The sequence below is a fragment of the Sciurus vulgaris genome (genome assembly GCF_902686455.1).
Source record: "Sciurus vulgaris genome assembly, chromosome: 9".
NCBI classification, from domain to species: Eukaryota; Metazoa; Chordata; class Mammalia; order Rodentia; family Sciuridae; genus Sciurus; species Sciurus vulgaris.
Genome location: NC_136469.1, coordinates 144820314 through 144841833, shown reverse-complemented (window position 1 = coordinate 144841833; position 21520 = coordinate 144820314). Strand labels below are relative to the sequence as shown.

The window sequence follows — 21520 nt, the reverse complement described above, 5'->3', positions numbered from 1 at the left end:
CAGGGCCCACTGGCCTCACCCACATCCAGGGAGCAGGGGCCCTTTGAGGAACACCCGGTGTCCCAAGGCCACAGGCCAGGGAGGCCCTCAGAGGACACATGGCCATGGCCTTCATGACTCCTAGTTCTCCAGGAGGTCACTGTTGGGCACTGTCAGCTTGGGGAGGCCGCTGGGCAGAGATCTCAGTCCTCATAACAGAAAGGTATGCAGCTTCAAAAGGGCTCCAACACAGCAACACAAACCTTGCAACCAGTAACTAAAGACCAAAACCAGTGTGTCAGCACCAGGGACTGGACAGAAGGCAATGTCAGGCCTCAGGAGAGGAGAATCAGCCAAGAGCCGCCTGGGGCCTATGAGGCGGGCAGTGTGAGGCTCTACACCCATTGCTCAGCTGGAGAGGCCCAGTGGGGGCAAGAGCAAGCTGGTTCTGACTACCAGAAGGCCACATACCACCCAGGAGACTTGGGAAGGCCAAGCACTGGACTCAGCTCCCGCCCTCCCACTCTGCCTGCCCACCCCCAGTCCCACCTTATTTTCCGTAGCAACGAGTGAAAGGGACGGAACAGCTCCGACATGTCCTCCACCTTGCGATCCAGATTCAGGGGTCCATCTGCATAAACCACGAGGCCACTGCATTTGAGACACAAAAGCCAGTGTGGTTAGCCCTGTGGGTCCCTGGGCAAGCCCAGACCCCAGCCTCAATACCTGCAAGGAGATGGCGGCCCTGTGGCTGGCACAACACTGCTCAGCACGGCCACAGCCCCACTGTTGGCCTGGTGAGCAGGTCCTAAATACGTTTAGAAAAAGGTAATGAAAATTATCACCCAGACTTTATCATCGTTGAAGTTGATTAGCTTGTGTTCATGGAAGTAATCATAAAATAATCAAAAGAATATGCATACATCAGCATTGCCATCAGAGAAATTAGTGTCAGAGTTGGGAAAACCTACATCCTTGGAAGTGGAAGAACTGGAGGCTTACAAGGATCAGGCCCCAAACTGCCTACCCCAAAAGCAAGTTGGAGAACTGAGGTCCCAAGTGAGTCGCCCCTTGCCACCTCCGAGAAAGGAAGAAGCCCTGTCTCCTGACCACCTCCACCCCAGGAAACTGGCCTCTTGCCCAGTGGCCATGGTGCTCACAGGCCCTCCGTCCCAGGACGGGGCTCTCCCCACGTCCCACCCAGGCACTTTGCTGAGTGCCTGCTAAGGCCAGCTTGCTCAGGGCCCCTCCAGACAGCCCCATTTCTATTTGTCCGCTGAGGCCCCCCAGGTACTGTGCAGCCTCCCCAGCTCCAAGGTACCTCCACCAGCAATCCAAAGAAGCTGCCGCCATGACTGAAGCTGCCCGCAGGGCTGGGGGACGCAGCCTCACAGGCCTACAGGCCACAGCCAAGTGCAGGCCTGCCAAAGAGGAGCAGGGCAGCCCAGGTGCGCTCATAGAAGGCCCACCCAGCTCAGGTGAGCCTGGGAGGGAATGCCCAGAAGTAGAGCAGGCCCAGCCCCACTGGCCAGACTTCACTGCTGCGCTCACCAGCTCTCGCCAGCTTCATGTCTTTTCAGGGCCCCAGGAGAACATCCTTCAGCACCCCTCCACCCACCCGGCCCCAGGCAACCCTGAATCTACCTTCTGCCTCTAGGAAATCACCTGTTTGGGACCCTTCCCGCACACAGAATGACCAGCGGCTGGCCTTTCAAGTCTGGCTGCCCTCACGCGCCCCGTGTCAAGGCCCCAGCGTCGGCGCCCCGAGTCCTCCGTGGCCAAGCCATGCTCCAGCGTGTGCCACTTCTTCACATTCACCCGCGACCTCCAGGTGGCCTCCACCTTTTGGCTATTGCAATTGATGCTTCCATGAACACTTGTGCGTGAGCGGGGCGTGTCTCTATCTCCCGAGTACACGCCTAGCAGGGTAGCCAGGGTTACCACACAGGTCGCGTGGTCCTCTGAGACAGAACGTCGGGTGTACAGTTCTTCCAGCAGCTGCACCATTTCACACTCCTGCCAACAGTAGGCGCAGATCTCTGCTTTTCCACATCTCCTCCTTTCAGATTTTCATATCACAGCCACCTTAGTGGGTGACGTAGTATCTACCTGAGGTTTTGATTTGCACTTCCTTAATGACAAAGATGTTGAACATCTTTTCACGTGCTTGTTGGCTATTTGTTTATCTTCTTTGGAGAAATGTCTATTCAAGTCTTTGCCCTATGGGGTGGGTACTGGGGATTGAACCCAGGGGTCACTCAGCTACACCCCCAGGGTCTCATTAAGTTGCTGAGGCTGACCTCCAACTTGTGATCCTCCAGCCTCAGCCTCCTGAGTAGCTGGGATTACAGGCGCACCTGACTTTGCCCATTTTTTAATGGGCTGTTTGTCTCTTTATTATTGAGTCATAGGGTTCTTCATATATTCTGGATGCTAAATATTTATCGGATACATGGTTTTCAAATATTTCCTCTTACCCTTTTGGTTGTCTTTCCACTTTTGTGATAACATCCCTTGATACACAAAAGTTAATTTTGATGAAATCCAACTTACTTATTTTTTATTTTGCTATTGGTGCTTTTGGTATTAAATGCAACAATTCACCATCAAATATGGGAACATGAAGACATACCCCTGCATTAGTCAGGGAGAGAGAAAGGGGGAGCGGGAGGAAGGAGGGAGGGGAGGAGGGGACAGAAGGGGGAGATTGTGTGTGTATTGTCGTTTGGAACTGGACTGTCCCCCAAGTCTCAGCGATGGGGCTTGGGTGAAGCAAAGCCATCGTGAGGGTTCTGACCTCAGTGGATTAATCCCCCTGGGAAGTGGGTCACTGGGAGCTTTCCCTGGAAGGGTTTATCTTCTCCCTGGCTCCTTCCTTCATCCCTCTCCCTCTCTCTCTCCCTCCCTCCTCCTTTCCTGGCTGCCATGAGCTGAGCAGCTTTCCTCCACCATGCCCTTCTATCATGATGTTCTGGCTCACGCAGGCCCAGACCAATGGAGCTGGCTGACCATGGACTGAATCCACTGAAACAATGAGACAAAATAAACTTTCCTTCTCTAAGTTTTCTGTGTCAGGGATTTTGGTCACAGAAGTGAAGAGCTAAGACAGAGAGAGGGGCATTTAATTTAAGGAATTGGTGCACAAGGTTGAAGAACCTGGGAAGTCCAAAATTTGCAGGGCAGGTCAGCAGGCTGGCTGGAGACTTAGAAGAGCTGAGGCTGCAGCTCAAGTCCCCAGGCCATTTAAAGGCAGAATGTGCTCTTACTCAGGAGATTTCAGTCTCCTATTTTCACTTGTGGCCTTCAGCTTCAGGATGAGGCCCACCACAGTGAGGAGGATAATCGTCCGTACTCAAAGTCTACTGATTTAACTGTTAATATCATTTTTAAAATGCCTTCACAGCAACATCCAGACTGGTACTTGATCAACTAAGTGGGTACTGAAGCCTTGCCAAGCTGACACATGAATCTAGCTACTACATGGTCCAACTTTTGTCCTTTGCATGTGGCTGTCCGGTTGTCCCAACAGGAGAATGTTCTTTCATCAGTGAATGGTCTTACTATCCAGGTCATTAAGTTGCTGAGGCTGACCTCCAACTTGTGATCCTCCAGCCTCAGCCTCCTGATAGCTGGGATTACAGGCGCACCTGACTTCGCCCATTTTTTAACTGGGCTGTTTGTCTGGCCACAGATCTCCGCATTTATTTCTAGTCTCTCAGTTCTATTTCATTGATCTTCATACCTATCCCAAAGCCAGTGCCTCACTTTGTTTTTCTTTTTTGATATTCTTATCTACTTACCCACTGAAGTCCATCTGAATTTGAGGAACAGCTTTTTCATTTATGCAAAAAAAGGGGGGTAATGGGATTTTGATAGGGACTGCATCAAATCTGTAGATCATTTTGAGGAGTATTGCCATCCCAACTATATTGTCTTCCAATCCATGTACATGGGATGTCTTTCCATTTTACTAGATCTTTCACTTTTCACCAATGGTTTGCACCCTGTCAGATCAATGTAAAAAATTCTGCAGAAGCCCACTGTGCTTCCCTACTGCAGCAGTGAATGAAGGAGGGGAGCCTCACCCTGGCTCCAGTCTCTTGCATCCACTTCTACTTCCTGAGCCACATGCCTGTATTCCCCCTCTGCATGCACAGTCTCCTGGGGATTCCCTCTGCTCCTTTGCAGGCCCTCCCTCCAGCTTGAGGCCTGAGGGACTTCATGATGGTCTCCAGGAGGGGACCATCCAGAACAAAGCTCCTGCCCACAGTGGCCTAGCCCTTGCTCTATCCCCAGGAAGAGGGCTCTTGGCTGGGTTGTTGTCCAGTCACAGGAGGACAAACCATGAGGCTGGTCAGAGAGGAAGTGGTCAGTGTCCTGCCGTCACTTGTTCTTAGGGATGGCCAGCGACAGGGAGGCTGATCAAGAGTTGGACACATGTGGCAGCAAACTCCAGGTTGAAACCCAGAAGCACAAAGCACTTGGAGGATCTTTTGATACCTGGTGTTTATTTTAAAACTGGTGTGCTGCCTAGCAGAGGCTGGGGCCCCCAGGAGTTTGAATCCAGGGCCTGCACATGCAAGGCAAGTACTCGAACACTGAGTCACACTCCCAGCCCTCCTGGGGGTTTTGATCAGGCTGCCTCCGCCCTGCTTGGTCAGGTAGGCAGCCTACAGAGAAGGGAGGTCAGTGCAGCCGCCTGTGGACAGACAGCCCAGGACGGCAGCTAATTTGGCTGGCTCTGCAGCTTTCCAAGGAAAGTCAGCCCTTGACCATCACCATGTCCCGTGTTGGGCGGGCAGTGAGCACGCATGCCGCAGTCCAGGGCCCTTGACACCGTGTCCCGTGCTGGGCGGGCAGTGAGCACACATGCTGCAGTCCAGGGCCCTCGACACCGTGTCCCGTGCTGGGCGGGCAGTGAGCACGCATGCTGCAGTCCAGGGCCCTCGCACGAGGGTTTCAAGCAAGGAGGCTCTTGATGTTCCCCAAAGGCAGCACCCAGCCCCAGAGCTGCAGAACTAGAAGACTCAGGCCCGTCTGCCAGCAGAGGGAAGGCCCTAACCCCAAGGCGCTGGTGGTTGGGTTTTTAAACAGGAGAGAGAAGGACAAAGGTTCAACATTTTCACCAGAATGGATCTGGCAACCAAGAGAAGCTTTCCCAGAAAGAGAACCGGGCAGCAGAATCTTGAGGCCCATGGGGCTCCGTGCACCAGGGCAGGACTGTGCCCCACGCGAAGGACACGTCCCCCAGGCCACCTGACACTGGCCACCAGGGACATCTGACTGGACTTCCAGCTTGACATCTTCAGGTGAAGGGAAGTTCCCCGTTCTTCCTGGGAAGGGACTCTTACAGCGCTGCCCTCGGGTGTGACATGCCCCAGCCCTGCCTGCCAGGTTCAATGACTTAGTGAAAGGAGCCAACTTTATGAGGGAAAAGGGAGGACGGCAGGAAAAAGGGGGCCAGGGACACTGAGAGCCTTAGAGAATTCTGGAAAAGCTGCCAGGTCCAGACCACACTCAATGACCACTCTGGAGACCTTCCTGAGAGGGCGCCTAAGGAGCAGGTGAGCAGATGGCCTGAACAGGTATTCTGGACTCATGCCCAGCACCCTGCTCCTGCTGCCCATGTCCTGTCCCTACACCACTCCCACTCTGTACCCCTCTTCCGCCCAGAGGGGCAATCTGTGTGCCCTCTGCCCTACCAGGTGTTCCAGGATACCCTGGGCCCTCAGTGGGACCTCCCAGCCTGAGCCAGGACTGACCTGGCCTCTGTGCTCACCACCCCCTCCCTGACCACATCACTGACACCCACGTCTCCAACAGGCATCTTTCCCCAGGACTCCCCATCCCCTGCTCTGTGCCCAGCTCTGCACCTGTGTGCCCATTGGGCTACCTCACTGGTTGCAAGCCCAGCAGATCTCCATGGCATGTCTGTCCCTCCTTCTTCTGACGGAAGGGAAGGGGTGTCCCCATCTGAAGCCTGGGTGTGAGTGAGCAGTGGTGCAGGGGCTCTTCAGCCCCCAGAAGCTCAGAAGTTCTGAGCAAGTGGCTGGTGCTTCATGACCAGAATCCCAGGTGCTTCCTTGGTGTCCCTGAGCCCCACCAGGCTCCAAAGGCCAGCCATGAGCTCCTGGCTCTCCCGACATGCACCCTGACCAGTGGGTATCCCCACCAGTCAGTGCAGCTGGGGTCCAGCAGGTCTACCAGGCCCACCTCCCTGCCAGTCCAGAGACTATGACACAACCAGTCACATCCCCTGTGAGAACCAGGGGCTCGCCTCCTGTCACTGCAAAGCCTGCTTCCCACAGCCCCCTCAGGGTCACTGTGCTCCCAAGTGCAGCCCTGGGGGGCCCTAGGGGTTGTGTCAGGTCCACCTCCCCTGGGCTGTGAGCATCTGCTGCTGTCCACCTCACCTCCCCGGGGTCAGGTGATGGGGCTCGCCACCTTGCACTGCTTAGGCTATAGCTCATCCCTCCCTCACCAACAAGGTGAGAGGTGCTCAGGACACTTGGCTCCTCAGCTGCTGAGGGAACAGCAGGCCAGCCTGGTGACAGCTCTAGGTGGCTGAGCAGCCACTGCAGGAGGCAGAGGGACCATTACCAACACCCAGAGGGCCTGGCGCCACGGGACTTGACAGTCTGCCAGGCAGCAGGGCACTCACCACACGATGGCCAGTCGAGGGATGGTGAACATGAGGGCTGGCTCGTAGTCATCAATCATGTCCTGGGTCAGGTACCCGAAGTCCAGGGCCCTGGCCGAGGAAGAGAGGCAGTGAGTGGGGCATCCACGAGGAGGGCAGCGTGCACAGCCCTCTCCTGTGTCCTCCATCAGCTGAAGGGTTGGGAGGCCGACCGTGCCACCAGGACTCTCACAGTGCAGTGAGCTGACGCTGGAGGAGAAGGCCCCGCCCCACCCTGGAAGACCCAGAAAGGAGGCTTCTGCTCAGGCCTGATCTGCCCATCTGCCCACTCCCACCTCTGCCCCAGGGACAGACGGAAAGTGCAGGGGGTGGGCACCCCTGAACAGGCTCTGACGTCCAGCAGAGCAGAACACGTGTCATCCAGGCAAAGGTCTTACTCACAGGAACCTGAGATGACTCGTGCCAAGAACAAGCATGGGACAAAAATGTCCCAAACCTGAACTTCCCTGAAGCAATGGGGCCCACTGTCTCTCCCAGCCATAGCATATTGTCCCCACCCGGCATGCCAGCGCCACTGTCCTCATGGCTTCTGTCATCTTATTTTCTGGCAATTTGAAGCACCTCTCAAATAAAAAATAAAGCATTTTAAAAATAACAGAGTTACAGTATGATGTTAGCCAATTTCACAACTTACTAACAGGCTGAGGATACAGCTCAGTTGGTAGAGTGCTTGCCTTGCATGCATAAGGCCCTGGGTTCAATTCCCAGCACCCCCCCCCCCAAAAAAAAAAAAAAAAAAAAAAAAACTTGCTAACACCATAGCACTAGTCAAATTGGAGAAATAGAGAAATATAGGAAGTGAAACCTTGGCCCTGGAGTCCATTCAGAAAATGGGTCCTTGAATTACTGAAAAAGGTCCCGATTCACCACAAAACCATGTTCTGCAGCAGAAGCTGGCAAGGGCTCCTCAGTGAGGAGGCAGAGGAGGCAGGGAAGGGAGGAAGCTCAGGTACTAGCCTTTCTGCTTTCAACCTGTCGCATGACCTTGCCTGCAACACCTGCCCTCTGGGACCAGATTAAAGGGGGCCTGGGGTCAGCCAGGTGTGGGAGGGTAGGTCTTTGCCCACCAGTGAGGAGAAGTATGCAGTGGGGGAGTGAAGGCTGGGCCTCCCCTGACACGGCGCGACCCCCAGGGTTGCCCTCTGCCTGGGCCCGGAGCAGGGGCCAGGAGGGGCCCATTCTCACCTCTCCACAGTCTCACAGAAGAGCACGATGACCTCCTGCTGCACATAGTACTCCCTAGGGGACTTCACGGGCACCATGGCTGAGACATAGCTGCAAACACAGCAGGGCATCAGGAACCCTGGGCCACCTGGCCTCTCGAAGGGGTCTTCAGTTAAAACCCAACTCCCAACATTGGCCATGCCACCAGCTTCAAAAATACACAGCCCCCACCTTGACCAAGCTCCCACCAGGGCAGGCCCAGCCCAGCGCCTCCTCCAGCCCCGTAGCCCTTCCCCACGTGAGCCCTCGAAAGTGTCACTGCCACTCGATAACTGGCCCCCTCTACTGCCCACCCCACTGCACAGGTGGGCCAGGCCACATGGACCTCCACAGCCTGGAGCCAGCCTAGCAGGACGCAGGGCTCACAGGATGCCTGCAGAGTGGCTGTCAGGCTGCCGTGCAGCGGCGAGTCAGCCAGTCTCAGGAACACTTTCTTTCCTTCTAAATCACTGACTCTAAGTTTTTCTTGCAATGAAAACTTACTTAGAACATCCAAAGAAGATCAAAGAAAACAAAACCCGACTGTATAGGCCCTCGCCCCCCAGGGCGGATCGCCTTCACCGCCCAGCTGGCGCGTCACAAGACGCATGACTTTTATCACCTGGGACACACATTTTGTGCCTGATCATTTCTGGCCCACAGCAAGCCCCACTGGGTCTGTGCACACAGTGCAGTGTGCCTGGCCCCTTGGGCCTATCCCAAGTCCTCTCCCTTGAAGGCCCACAGTGGCCAACCCCCGCTGGACCCCACCTGTGCCATTTCTGCTTATCTTCCCTCCCTGGAAAACCCCTGTCCCCCCACACTGAGCCCCCAGGGTTAACCACACCAGCAGATGGCAACGGATTCCTCAGCAGTTCCTTCCTACATAGAATTTTCTTGCTGGAGATATCAGGATGCACCCCAAAAAGCTGGGCCCCACCAAGACACACGGGTAAGGGCATGACTCCCCACGCCTGTGCCCTCCAGGGTCACCTCAGCTCAAACTCGGCAAACAAGACATCAAAGTGCCTCAATGCTTCCCGCATCTTCTCTGTGTAGGTGCTGAGGTCCCGAAGCGCCTGGTCACGGAGGGTGCCCCGGACATCCTCTAAGCTGCGGGTCAGCTCCTTGGCCAGCGGCCGCATAGCCATGCTCTCAAGCTCCCGGTTCATGATGATGGAGCCGGCAGCCAGGCACTGTGGGCAGGAGAACAAGCTCAGGAGTGGCCCTGGCCCCAGGAACCGACTGCATGCCTGAGGCATCAGGCCTGCCTTCTCCCTCTGAGCCAGCGCCTGGCGCTTGCCCGTCCCCTCTGCAGAGGTCCCTGCCAAGTACTGCAACATGGCAGCAGTAACAAATGCCCCTGATCATGACCAACATGGTCCCCACACAGACCGGAAGGGCAAGCAGGGAGGGCAGGGCCAAGAGAGCCCAGGGGTCAAGGAGATCCAGTAATGTAACTTCTGCCCCTTCCTTGCTCAGCCATGGGATGACTGCCCGGAGGCCACCCTCAGTCCGATGCCCCCAGGTGTGCCAGGCAGGGCTGATCTGGACTCCCGTGCACACAGCCTTCTGGGAAGTTACGGACACCTCACGTTAACATGCTCAAGGCCTAGAGAAACCAGATCCTCCTGGAGACCAGCTCCTGGCTGGTGATAGCAACTCTGCCCACAAATCCCCCACGTCTGCCCAGGCTCTGGGGTATGTGCTTAGTTACGTGGAGTTCCACCAACTGCTCTCAGGCCAAGGGGGAGGCAGCAGCCCTCAGGAGGGCCTCTTGCAATGTGGATGCCCCCCGCAGGCCAGGCAGCCTCCAGCACAAAGCAGAACCAATCAACCGGCTAGTCCCCACCAGCAATGACCATTCAGGACAAGAAGCAGGTTCCCAGGTGGGCAAGTGAGGAGAGGTCCCAGCACCCAGGCCAGCCCTGCAGGGGAGCCTGCGGGCACTAGCACCACCCTTGCTCCCACCTCCTCGAGGTCCTCCTCACGGTTTTGGCGGCCCCAGGGCCACATTACAGGACGAACTCTGAGGCTGAGAGGGCAGCCTGCCAGGCCACCTGCACCCAACCAGAACCTCAGGGAGGATGAACCAGCCAGACAGGTCAGAGGAACGGGTGGGTGGGGGGATGGAGGCTGTACCCATGGGGCACATGGGCAGGGCAGGCCCGGAGGTGCATTGAGAGATGGCACGGAGGATGGGACAGCGCGGAGGGCAGTGCAGCCCCTACCTCTCCAGAGCACATTCAAGGGCAGGACTCTGGGATGTCCACACAGTGGGGTATGGGAGCCCCAAGCAGGGCATGGCTCCTGCCACCACACAGGGGTAGGACATCTTCCTCTCAGTGCCTCAGTTTCCTCACTGGGAGATGAAGATAAACTCTGAAGAGCTATAGGGAGAAATGGCAAGGTCGAGGCCCCACGAATCCCCCTCCCAGCTGTCGCCATAGCTAGGGGAAGAGGAGGAATACCATTCTTGATATTGGTATCATTGCTAAAGAACCACTTCCATGTCCCTGGTGTCTGGGGGCCTGAGGGTCTCATTAAAATCACACAGGGAACTCCGCTTGCATGTGCAGTTCTGGAGGCGCAGGTCCATGGCTCTCCCAGAACCTTCAAGGGCTAAGTGTTCCAACAGGCTCGGATCATATCATCTGCAAACCTGGACCAATGGAACCCGGGAGGAGACACCACACCTGCTGGTGCCCAGGGGCAGGTCACGGGGAAATGACTGGATGGGCAGCTCAACACTAGGACCCTGGAACCCAGGTGGCCGCCAGCTACCTCAGCCCCGAACCACAGCTGGCCAGCCAGGTTGTCGTGCCGGATCTCCTCAGGGAACTTGACACAGAAATCCCGAGGGGCGCGGTCCTGGGGAATGCACTCGTCCATGATCTGGTTAATGATGTTTAACACATTATCCTGAAACAGAAGTGGAGAAAGTGCAGTAACTGCCACATCCAGCTGGGTTGTGTGTCCTGCTGGAAAGCACGCAGACCGCTGTGGTCAGGGCCACAGCAGTGACTCAGAAAACACCCATGTGTGCTGTGTAGCTGAGAGCAGGGAGCTCCCACATCCATGCCCCAGGCCCCTCCTCGGGCAGGCGAGCCCAGGGTGTTGTCCAGGATCCCGCACTGGCAGGCTGCTCTCTGGCCCTGTGCAGCTGGCGGCTCTGGGGGATGTGCCCAGCGTGGGGTGCGTTTCACATGGTGCTCAGCACAGCACAGCCTGTTACCTAGGAAGACGTGCCCTTCCCTCCTGAGGCTCCCTGCAGGCCCAGTACCAGGACTGCCCGAGCACCTCTCTGCACACCTGTGCAGGTTCTCCTTGGTCAGAGTTAGAGAAATAGAACGGCTAGGCTGACAGACGCACGCAGAATTCCATCTTGCTGCTACATTTCTGTGTTGCTTTTGTTCCTGTGGCAGCCTGCATGTCCTAGGTGTGCGCAAATGCTGCAGGCACCGAGGTCACAAAGGGACACTACCTGAAGCCAGCCTTCCCAAGCCTACCCAGAGGGGCTGTAAGGTGTGTCCCTAGAGTAGAGTTAAGGCCCCTGTGTGAGGGGCAAGGCCTCTCCCTGCCCCGGTGATGGCCAGAGCTGTGAGAATCTGATGGGCTCTCAGCAAGCTGGGGACCCAGCAAAGCCCGTCTTCTCTGAACTTCTGTTTTCTCCTGGTTGAGTGAGGAGATCCATCAGGGCCAGGCACCACCAGGCCATGCTCTTCCTGTCATCTCTGGAACCAGCAGACACGGAACAGCATGTACGATCAGCCAGCACCAAGGAGATAGGACTCCACACTGTGCAACCTGGGGCAGGCCACGTGGCTTCTCAATGCCCCAGACCCCACCTGCGAAATGGAGACCAAGACCCTGGGGCTGCCTCAAGGCCTGTGAGCTAATGTGTGTGGGACTGGTATCTCTGCACGGCACCTTTTGTTTTTAAGGTCCTTCAACGTCATTTAACTTTACTTCTTGTGCTCACAACACAGGGCACAAAAGACTCATGCATATGAGAAAACATGCCCATTTTACTGCATCTTAGATTACATTCCATTCTTCCCTTAAAGGTGTCCTGTTCTTTCTTGATGATATTATTTTAGATAGCATTAAGAAAGAAAAGAAAAAATTGTCCTGTTCTTTAAGCATCTAACACACGTTCCATAGAATTCCATGAACATTAAAGTTTAATTTTTTTCCTTTAACTTTTTAAGCATGAAATCATTAATGCACATTCATTACAGGAAATCTGGATCCAACAGGAGGGCACAAGTGTCCTGATGAAACTACCTGGCAGGCTGGCATATTTCCCACCCCCACCCCCCAGCCTTTTCTGGGCAGAGCTGAGCTCACCCGGTGTGCTCGATGTCATGTTCCGCTGCCACCACTTGCAGCTGGAACACGTCATCGTCAGTCTTCACCAGCCCAGCGCCTATGGATGGCTCTGTCCCCTGCAGCACATGGACTTCCTCCTCCGGGTCCTGCCGGCCATGTGCAATGTCTCATCCCCACCACCAGAAAGACTGCAGCCACCACCGTGTGCAAGATGTTCCAAATCAGGGTGATTCCCTCAGGATCCACTGACGTCTAGGAATGGAATTACCAGTCAAGAGTGTGAACTGTGCCCTGGGCCCTGATTACAGGCTGCCACATGGCTACCCGGAAAGATGGGTGCTCTCACCTCGGTAGCAACCTCAACATCCCTCCCTTCTGCCCTCAGGTTTGAGTTCATTTTTCAAAAGTGGGGAAACAGACCTTTCTGACCAAGACATCTGTGCACCAAACTCTGCAGGAAAGTCTGTCCTGTAAGGAAAAGTCCAGCCTTCGAAACACAAAAACAAAATAGACTCAGCCAACACCAAGGGGTATGACTGCCACTCCTTTCCAGGAGGTTCTGGGGTGGGAAGATCCCTTCTCAGGGTTCCATAAATTAGTGAACAAATGGTGGCAAGATCAAAACAGTAAGGCTCATCAGCACCAGCCACGTTCAAGAGTCAGGGCTCAGCAGAGGCCTGGCTGGTCAGTTGTACAGTGACCAGCACAGCACAGGGTCTCACTGCCCAAATGCCTGGCCACAAGGGCCAGGAACTGACGAGTCCCCATGCCTGGAACTGTGCCTGACACCCTACACCTCCGCAGACATTGGTGGAGGCTTCTGATTCCAGCCAAGAGGAGAGGCAGGAGCCGAGTATGCCCCACTCCAAACAGCATCATCACCAGGGAGCCCAGACACTGCACCAGCAAGGACAGTAGTCCTGGGAGGCAGGAGGGGCAGCAGGAGAGGACAGTGCGTAAGATGTGGAAATGACAGACCCCAAAATAGTGTGGCCTGAGAAGAGGACAGAGAAAGAAGGCAACACCTTGCTAACAAACACTCTTCCCAGTGATTCCTCCCCAGGGGTGGGCAACCCAGGGAGGAAGCCAGCAGCACCCAGGGAGGAAGCCAGGATTACCCAGGGATGGGACAGTACCTGGGTGAAAGCCAGCATCACCCAGGGACAGGACAACCCAGGGAGGAAGCCAGCATCACCCAGGGACAGAACAGTACCTGGGAGGAAGCCAGCATCACCCAGGGACAGGACAACCCAGGGAGGAAGCCATCATCACCCAGGGACAGGACAACCCTAGGAAGGAGATGTCCATCAAGCCTAAAAACAGCAGTCTCTGGGAGGAAGCCAAAGCACTGACCCTTCTCCAAATAAGTCCTTCCCCCCTGACAACACAATGGGACCCTGAAGAGGAAGAGGTTAGCACTGAACGCTGACCCTAGACCCTTCATTCTTCCACCAGTAAAAACAAATTTCAAATTCTCACAAACCTGTTTCCTGAGTGCCCAAACTGACACACTCTATCAATAACTAAGTCACCTCTCAGTGTAACACATGGAAGTACACACTCCCCCTTTGGCCAGGGGCTCATTTTCCACCAGGAAAGTGGGTCCACCAGATGCGTGATTTCATTGCTGAATAAAGGCTGTGCTGATCCGTGAAGTTTGTGCCTGACTTGGTCATTTTGTGCTAACATAGAGCAACAGAAGAGCATCTTCACCCAGAGAGAAGCCTGTGGTCCTCAGTAGAGACCTGGCAGCACAGGGACAGAGAGAAGCCTCCACAGGAGGAGACAGAGATGGAGCAGGTGCCACCCTGCCAGAGTGGGGTGTCTACCAGGGCCCGCCCGATGCACAGAAGTTGACCTTCAATGCAGCACTGATTAATACTGCAGAACAAGATCCAAAGAAAGAAGTGGTTTCCAAGAAACTGAACATCACAGACAAAGCTCAGGAATACTTACAGGAATGCAGTAGTTATCATCCCCAGCAAAGTAAAACCCACAAAGTCAGGCATCCAAGAAAAAGTGACCAGGTTTGCAACCAATTAAGAAAAATAAGAGCCATGATGGAAAGGAGAAGCAAATAGTTAAAATCAACCCAGACCCGACAAAGAGAAGAGAATTAGCCATCGGGACACTAAAGCAGTGGTGATAACCAGTTTCTATGTGTTCAAAAAGTCTAGAGGAGACGGTGAAGAAATTAAAAGCACCCAGACACTGACCTCCTAGAGACGAAATGACAAGGTCTGAGAGGAAAAGACACTGAGTGAGGTGAACTTCAGAACAGGCACTTTAGAAAGAAAGAGCAGTGAATCCAAAGACACAGCCAGGGAGACATCCAGATGCATCAGAGAAAAGTGATCACATTGACTGACACGGAAGACATCACCAGTGATCTCGGCAGGCCAAGCAGCATGGGACTTGAGCCCCAGCAGGACACAGAGTGGGATGGGAAAAACACTTGAAGGAGCAATGGCCAAGATTCCAAGTAACGAGAGCTACAAACCCATGGATTCAAGAGGCCCAAGGAGCCCAAGCACAAGACACAAGAAGAAACGTACAAGGAACGGCATCATCAAATGGTCGGTGCCAGCACAAAGGGAAAGCCTTAAAGGTAACAACAAAATGGCCCATCACAAAAGAAGGGCAAACAGGAAGTGGCAGTGGACTTGTCAGAGGGCAGAGGAGGGATGTCCTGGAAAACTGGAGGGAGAACTGCCAACGCAGACTCCCAGCCCACAGAAGGCCTTCAGGGACCAAGGCGGAGTTCACTCAAGAGCTGTGAGAGTTCAGGGGCAGCAGGCAGACCTGCTTAATGGGAAACCCCAAAAGACATCCTCTGGAGAAAAGAAATAGCCAAAAGGAAACAGAGGCCCCAGACAGCACACAGAGACTTCCTGACTATTCAATTTCTTTTCTTTTCTTTTTTTTTTTTTTTTTTTTGGTACCAGGGAATTGAACCCAGGGATGCTCTCCCACTGAGTCACATCCCCAGCACCCTCCCCCCCTTTTTTTAAAATTCTGAGATAGGGTCTTCTTGCTAAGTCATCAGCTGCTGAAGCTGGCTTTGAACCTGGGCTGCTTCTGCCTCAGCCTCCTGAGCTGCTGGAATCATAGGCCTATGCCACTATGTTCAGCACTGTTTAATTTCCTATCAGAAAAAAAAAAAAAAAAAAGACTGCTAAACAAAAGCAGTGGCAATGTGTTGGGCCTACAGGGTGTAAAAGCAAAATGGATGGCCCAGCACACAGCCCAGGAGGAAGACAGGGAGCCAGGGGCAGTGAGGTCCTCCACCTAGGGAAGCAGCACCACGTCACAGGGAGGCATCCGCAGTTATGGCACTTACTGTGACCCAAAGCCACTGCTAAATAACAAGAAGACAAGCTGGTCAACAGGCCAACAGGGGAGACCAAGCAGAATCCAAAACCAGATAGAATGCAATGAAATTTACAAAAGAAACCGGGAAGTCAAGGATCCCAGAAGGAGGAAAAAGGAGAGAGGGGACAGAGAGCGGGTCATATTCAACAATGACCTGAAGGTCCAAGAAAGTGAGCCCCAGCAACAGGCTGTCTACGACTCTCATGCAGGGACACAGACAGTTACAGACCAACAGGGAGAGAGAGGCACCAGGTGTCACCTACCAAGAGAGGGCTGGAGGGGCTACAGCAGCCTCAAGCAGGTCTCAGAGCAAAGACACACCAGGCTGGAGCCACCTTCTGCATGAAGGGGCCGGAGCACAGGGAGCACACACCCCCTCACACTTGCGAACCTCTAGCAGAGCGCAGCTGCACAGTGAGGGCAGAAAAACCCCTGATTGTGGTTGGCAAGTCCAGAGCCCCTTCCCTAACTTGTTAGGATACAGAAAGAAAGGGACAATCATCAAGGACATGTTAAATTTTAACAACGTTATTAACCAACTAGTCGTGGCTGGAACACTCCACCCATGGCAGAATACTCATGCTTCTCCATAGGGAACAATACTGGAAAGGACCAAATTCCAGGTCATGAAAAAGCCTTGTTAAGTTCAAAAAGAATTCAAGTCATGCAAAATACATACTCCAGGCTGAATGTAGAGGCTCATGTCAAACCCAGTTCTTCAGGAGGCTAAGGCAGGAGGGTCACAGTGCAGCAGTGTAGCAAGGCCCTGCCTCAAAATAAAACAATAAAAAGGGCTCGGGATGCAACTCAGTGGGAGGGCACCCCTGGTTCAATCCCACTACTGTTAAAAAAAAAAAAGTAGTACACAATCTGATCACAGAAGAATTAGAAATCAACAACAGAAAGATCTCTTTATATTTGGAAACTAAACAACACACTTCTCAATAATTCATGGGCTGAAGAAGAAATCAAAGAGTAAATTAGAGAGTACTTTGAAGAAATTGAAGTAAAAATACAACATATCAAGATTTACAGAATGCCACTCAGGCCACAGTCAGAGATTTCAACACTAAATTCCTGCACTGGAAAGAGCAAGGTCTGCCTTTCTCTGACCTCGAGCTTCCACCTCAAGAAACTGGGAAGAGAAGAGTAAATGGACCCCAAAAACAAACAGAAGAAAGTGACAGAAATCAGAGCACAAACATGATAAGGGGAAACAATGGGGAAAGTCGAGGGAGCCCCAGTGGCTCAACTGAGAAGATCAGAAAGATTGACAGAATCCCCAACAGAGTTCAGAGGGACCCCGAGAAGACTGGCTCGCCAACAAGTGACAGGACAAGAGCAGACGCCACACGGACCCTGCAGGAACCAACAGGAATCGTCATAAGCAAGTTTTGTCAACAGATTCAACAACTGAAAGGTGCTGTCAGACTCTTCAAGAAGAAACAAAACATGGAAAGCCCCTATATCTGCTTCAATGAACTGCAGCACAGAATCTTCCCACAGGAAAGAACTCCAGGCGCAGATGGACTCACAGTAGAGTCTCCCAGACGTTGAAGAAGAACCTGGGATTCTGCACACGCTCATCCAGCAACGGAAGATCTGGAAAGATCTCCCAGCTCCTCCTGTGAGCCCAGCACTATGGTGATGCCTGACTGCACAGCTGTGTCCGTCACAGCACAGACCAAGAAATGGTGGACGGAGGGCTCAGATCAGAGCAGAGCACCTGGCATCCACAAGGCCCTGCGTTCGATCCCCAGACTGCGAAAATGGAAAAGAAAAATCTTTTAAAAAATCTTAGGAAACTGAACTTGACAATCCATGAAAAGGAAGATGTATCATGAACAAGTGGGTTTATCCCAGGAATTCAGGGGTGATTCGTTTTCAACATTTGAAAATCAACCAGAGTGTGCTTCCGCTCCTCCTGGATGAAGAAAGAACCTCTGGGACAGGGCCCTGGCGCCTGTGACATTTTCTGCTCTCAAAGCGATTCTGATATTCCATGAGGACTGAGAACCAAGGACACCATCTAAATTGCATTTTCTTAGTAGCATGTCTGACCTCTTCTATTTTATTTCTGCTTTTTGTTTTTTGATCAAACCCAGAACTTTGAACATACTAGGCAAAAGATCTAGCATTGAGTTACACACCCAGCACTTCTGTATTTTATTTTATCTTATCTTTCTTATTCATTCATTGATTCATTCATTCATTCTCTGCAGTGCTAGGTACTGGAATTGAACCCAGGGACATTTTACCACTGAGTACGTCTCCAGCATTTAAGTTGCTGAGGCTGGCCTCAAGCTTACTATAGCCTCCCAAGTCACTGAATTACAGGTGTGCACCACCACACCCAGCATCCTTCTGTATTTTTTTTTTTTTAATCTTTTCGGGGCTAAAGTTGCAGCTCAGTGATAGAGCGCTTACCTTGCATGTGTGAGGCACTGGGTTCGATCCTCAGCACCACATAAAAATAAATAAGTACAAAAAGTAAAGATATTATATAAAAGAAAAAAACTATTTTCACCAAGACCAAGGCCAAATTCTCTTCTCTCTTTGACACATTTGTGAGGCCCTGGTGATTCCACTGTCTTCTTTCTCCTGAGGAACAAGAATGAGCAGTCTTCTCTGGTGCCCTGATCCACCACAACAAACCACCAGCAAGTGACCACTTGCTTTCTGTTTACTGCATGTGACTGTGGCTGAGGCACCTCGCCTGTGGGTTTAGTATTCTAACTTGGGAAATAAGAGAACTGGACTGGATGACCCCAAAATTTCTTTAAGTGCTAGATCATTTTCACTCTAGAAATAGCCATGGTGAGAAGCCTGAATCTGCACAAGAGCATGGCATTTGGACTTTGGTAGGTTTGGCATAGCTCGCTGCTATTCCTGTGGAGCCATGATCATCACACACGAGAAAGGATGAACAAAACAAGGCACATTTTAAAGACAAACTGAACTTTAAGTCAGTCATCCAACTGCTCCTTTTGCACCAGCACTATTGAGTGCTGTACTGGGACAGATCAGTGGGTGTGGCAGACGCAGCCCTGTCCTCATAGTCCCGCATGCCACTGTTGGGTGAGGAGTGAACAATAATGAAAACAGCCCATATTTATTAAGTAAAAAAAAAAAAAAAAAAAAAAGCCAAGGTAATTTGCCATATTAAAAGACATGATAATCTCAATAGGCAGAGAAAGTACTTGGAAAACATTCAACATGCATTCCTGAGGGAACCCCCACTCCATGCCCCGGCCCAGGGCCATGGACAGAGAAGACTCCTGGCCTGTGAAGGGGTCCAGAAAACACGACGGCCACCCTTACACTTCACAGGCGTGTGCTCCCCAAGATGAGATGGAGGAAAGGCCTGTGCTACCTCGACCGCTGCAGTGCCGGGACTGCCAGCAAGGCAAAGCACACACTGTGCCAGAGCCAGGGCTCCGTCAGGAGGAGAAGCAGCACAGGCACACTTATTTTCAGAAAACAGAGTCATCTACACAAGAAAGCTAATGGTATCTACAACAACAGTAAAAAAGAAAAAAGAAACCGCCAGAACCAACAAGTGAATTTAAAAAGTGATATTATGAAGTACATATCTGAAAGGCAGTCGCTGTAGCATGCATGTATAATCCCAGCGGGAGGCTGAGGCAGGAGCGCCGTGTGAGCAGGAGAGTTTGAGGCCAGCTTGGGCAACAGTGAGACTCTGTCTCAATAAATAAATAAATTAGATACACACGTGTGTGTCATGTGTGCATCCACATATGAGGTATGTGTATGTTCAAATATGCAGTTTTCCAATCTCCTGACACAGTTCCTAAAATCCCAGGACTCTGGAGTGGTGCCACATGCTGATGAGATGACTGCCGGCTGGACATCCCTAGGAAGCTCCAGGATGTGCCTGCTCACTAGACAGACCAAGACAGACCAGAGGCCAGACACTCAGCCTCAGCCCGACTCCGGGCGGGGTGGGGGCTGAAGGCAGAATTGCTCACCCATGGCCAGTGGTGGAATCAGTCACACCCGGGTAAAAAAGCCTCCAGAAAACCCCACAAGGACTGGGTTCAGAGACCCCCCAGGCTGGTGAGTTCCCCTGCATGACAGGAGGGCGGCACCTGGCTCCATGGGGGCAGGCTCCTGTGCTCAGGACCTCCCAGACCTCGCCCAGTGTCCTTCTTCATGGATGTGCAGGTGTGTCCATCATCAACAGTGAACGTGAGAGAAGGGCTTCCCTGTGCTCTGTGAACCCTGGACCTGAGGGACACCATGCCCTTTCCAGGCACTGTTGGCAGTGACCTGAACTGGCAGATGCCCAGCCAACATCTGTTGCAGAACCTGCCAGAGAACTGCTCAGATGTGGGAAAGCCCACATGTCTGCCATCAGAAGCGCTGCATGACTGTATGAGAGTGGACAGTAGGAAAGCAATTTGAGTTGACCCACATTCCTAGAGAAAGATCTACATTTACAAGACCAATGTACCAGTCTGTCATGGTTTGGATGTGAGCTGTCCCCCAACAGCTCATGTGTGAGACAATGCAGGAAGGTTCAAAGGAGAAATGACTGGGTGGTGAGAGTCTTAACCCAACCAGTGAATTAATCACCTGATGGAATTAACTAAGTGGTGACTAAAGAGGTGGGTGTGGTTGGAGGAGGTGGAACTGGGGTGTGGCTTTGAGTGTACATCTGTATCAGGTGAATAAAGCCCCTCTCTGCTTCCTAATGATGCAAGCTGCTTCCCTCTGCCACGCTCTCCCACCATGATGATCAGCCTCACTGGAGCCCCAAGGAATGCAGCCAGCCTTCTATGGACTGAGACTTCTGAAACCGTGAGCCTTCAAATAAACTTTTCCTCCTCTACAATTGTTCAGGTCTGGTCCTTTAGTCACAGCAGCAAAAAAGCTAAGACATAGTCCATGTATTTCTAGCAATCAAAAACTGAATACCGCAAGATGGCGGACTAGAGGGAGGCAGCGTTCCTTGTCGCTCCAAAACTCCGGTTTCAAGCAGAGGATATCTATTTCTTGATTACTCACTGTCAGGCGCCTATCATCCGCCATTTGCCTGCCTCTTGCCTGTCCATCGCCTGCCTTTCACCTACCCATCACCCACCACCCGAGGTACACCTCCCGATCATCCGACAGCTGCCAGCAGACTGAATGCACACCGCCAGTGGAGCGCCAGCTGCCTGCTATTGCCTGGAAGTTCTCTGTCACAGAACCTGCAGGTTTGATTACTCGTGGCTGCCGCCATTTTGAGACAACAGCCAGTGCCCTGTAGGACCCCTGGCCGGACTGACTGAGCCCTGTCTCCAGAATCCCTCAGCCCAACCGATAACTCCCTGCCTCCCGGGCCCTCACATCGACTGACTGCTCCCTGCCGCCATGATCCCCAGACCAACTGACTGCATCCTATCATCGGGACCCCAGAACAACTGATTGCACCTGGCCTCCAGGAAACCGCAACCACGTGAACCGCACCCGCCTCCAAGACCCCCAGCCGACCGTCCACACCCCGGGCTGCAGCTCCCCATTTGCCAACACATTTTGAAGCCAGAGCAGCCATCTTGGATAATCCTGGAAGTAGTAACTCCCATCTTTAGGTGGGGCAAATCCCATCCTGAGATGCCTGCTAGAGACTGGAAGCTCAATGTCAGGTACCTCTCATGCATCAGGCTACCGAAGACTAGGAGGTTTCATTACTATATGACTGTTATACTGTAGATTTTCTTTTTTCTCCTTATTGAACAATTCTAAGTTATTGTTTTTGTTTACCTGTTCCCTCACAGTCTCTTTCTCCCTTTTTTTGCATGCTAACATCCAATTTCTTTTGATCACACTCTCACCCTATTATCTAGAACTTCTGTATATTCTTTTCTTATCTCATTAACAGCTACATCCTACATCCCTCTGCATCCTCTTTGTCCTCCATTAGAAACTTCA

General features: G+C 52.7%; 1 protein-coding gene across 5 annotated transcripts in view; it reads right to left on the bottom strand.

The window, feature by feature from the left end:
• ZFYVE28 (zinc finger FYVE-type containing 28) overlaps positions 1-21520 on the bottom strand; it is a 114372-nt gene that overhangs the window by 37123 nt on the left and 55729 nt on the right. For 4 of the 5 annotated variants that reach the window (XM_079154393.1, XM_079154394.1, XM_079154397.1 and 1 more), the window contains exons 3-7: positions 10667-10804; positions 8876-9078; positions 7865-7954; positions 6641-6730; positions 529-630 (exon numbers count right to left, since the gene is read on the bottom strand). In XM_079154393.1, the coding sequence (XP_079010519.1) occupies positions 529-630; positions 6641-6730; positions 7865-7954; positions 8876-9078; positions 10667-10804 (623 nt within the window). Of the gene's footprint in view, positions 1-528; positions 631-6640; positions 6731-7864; positions 7955-8875; positions 9079-10666; positions 10805-15849; positions 16000-21520 lie in introns of those variants that run through there. The other variant, XM_079154395.1, reaches the window with a different exon arrangement.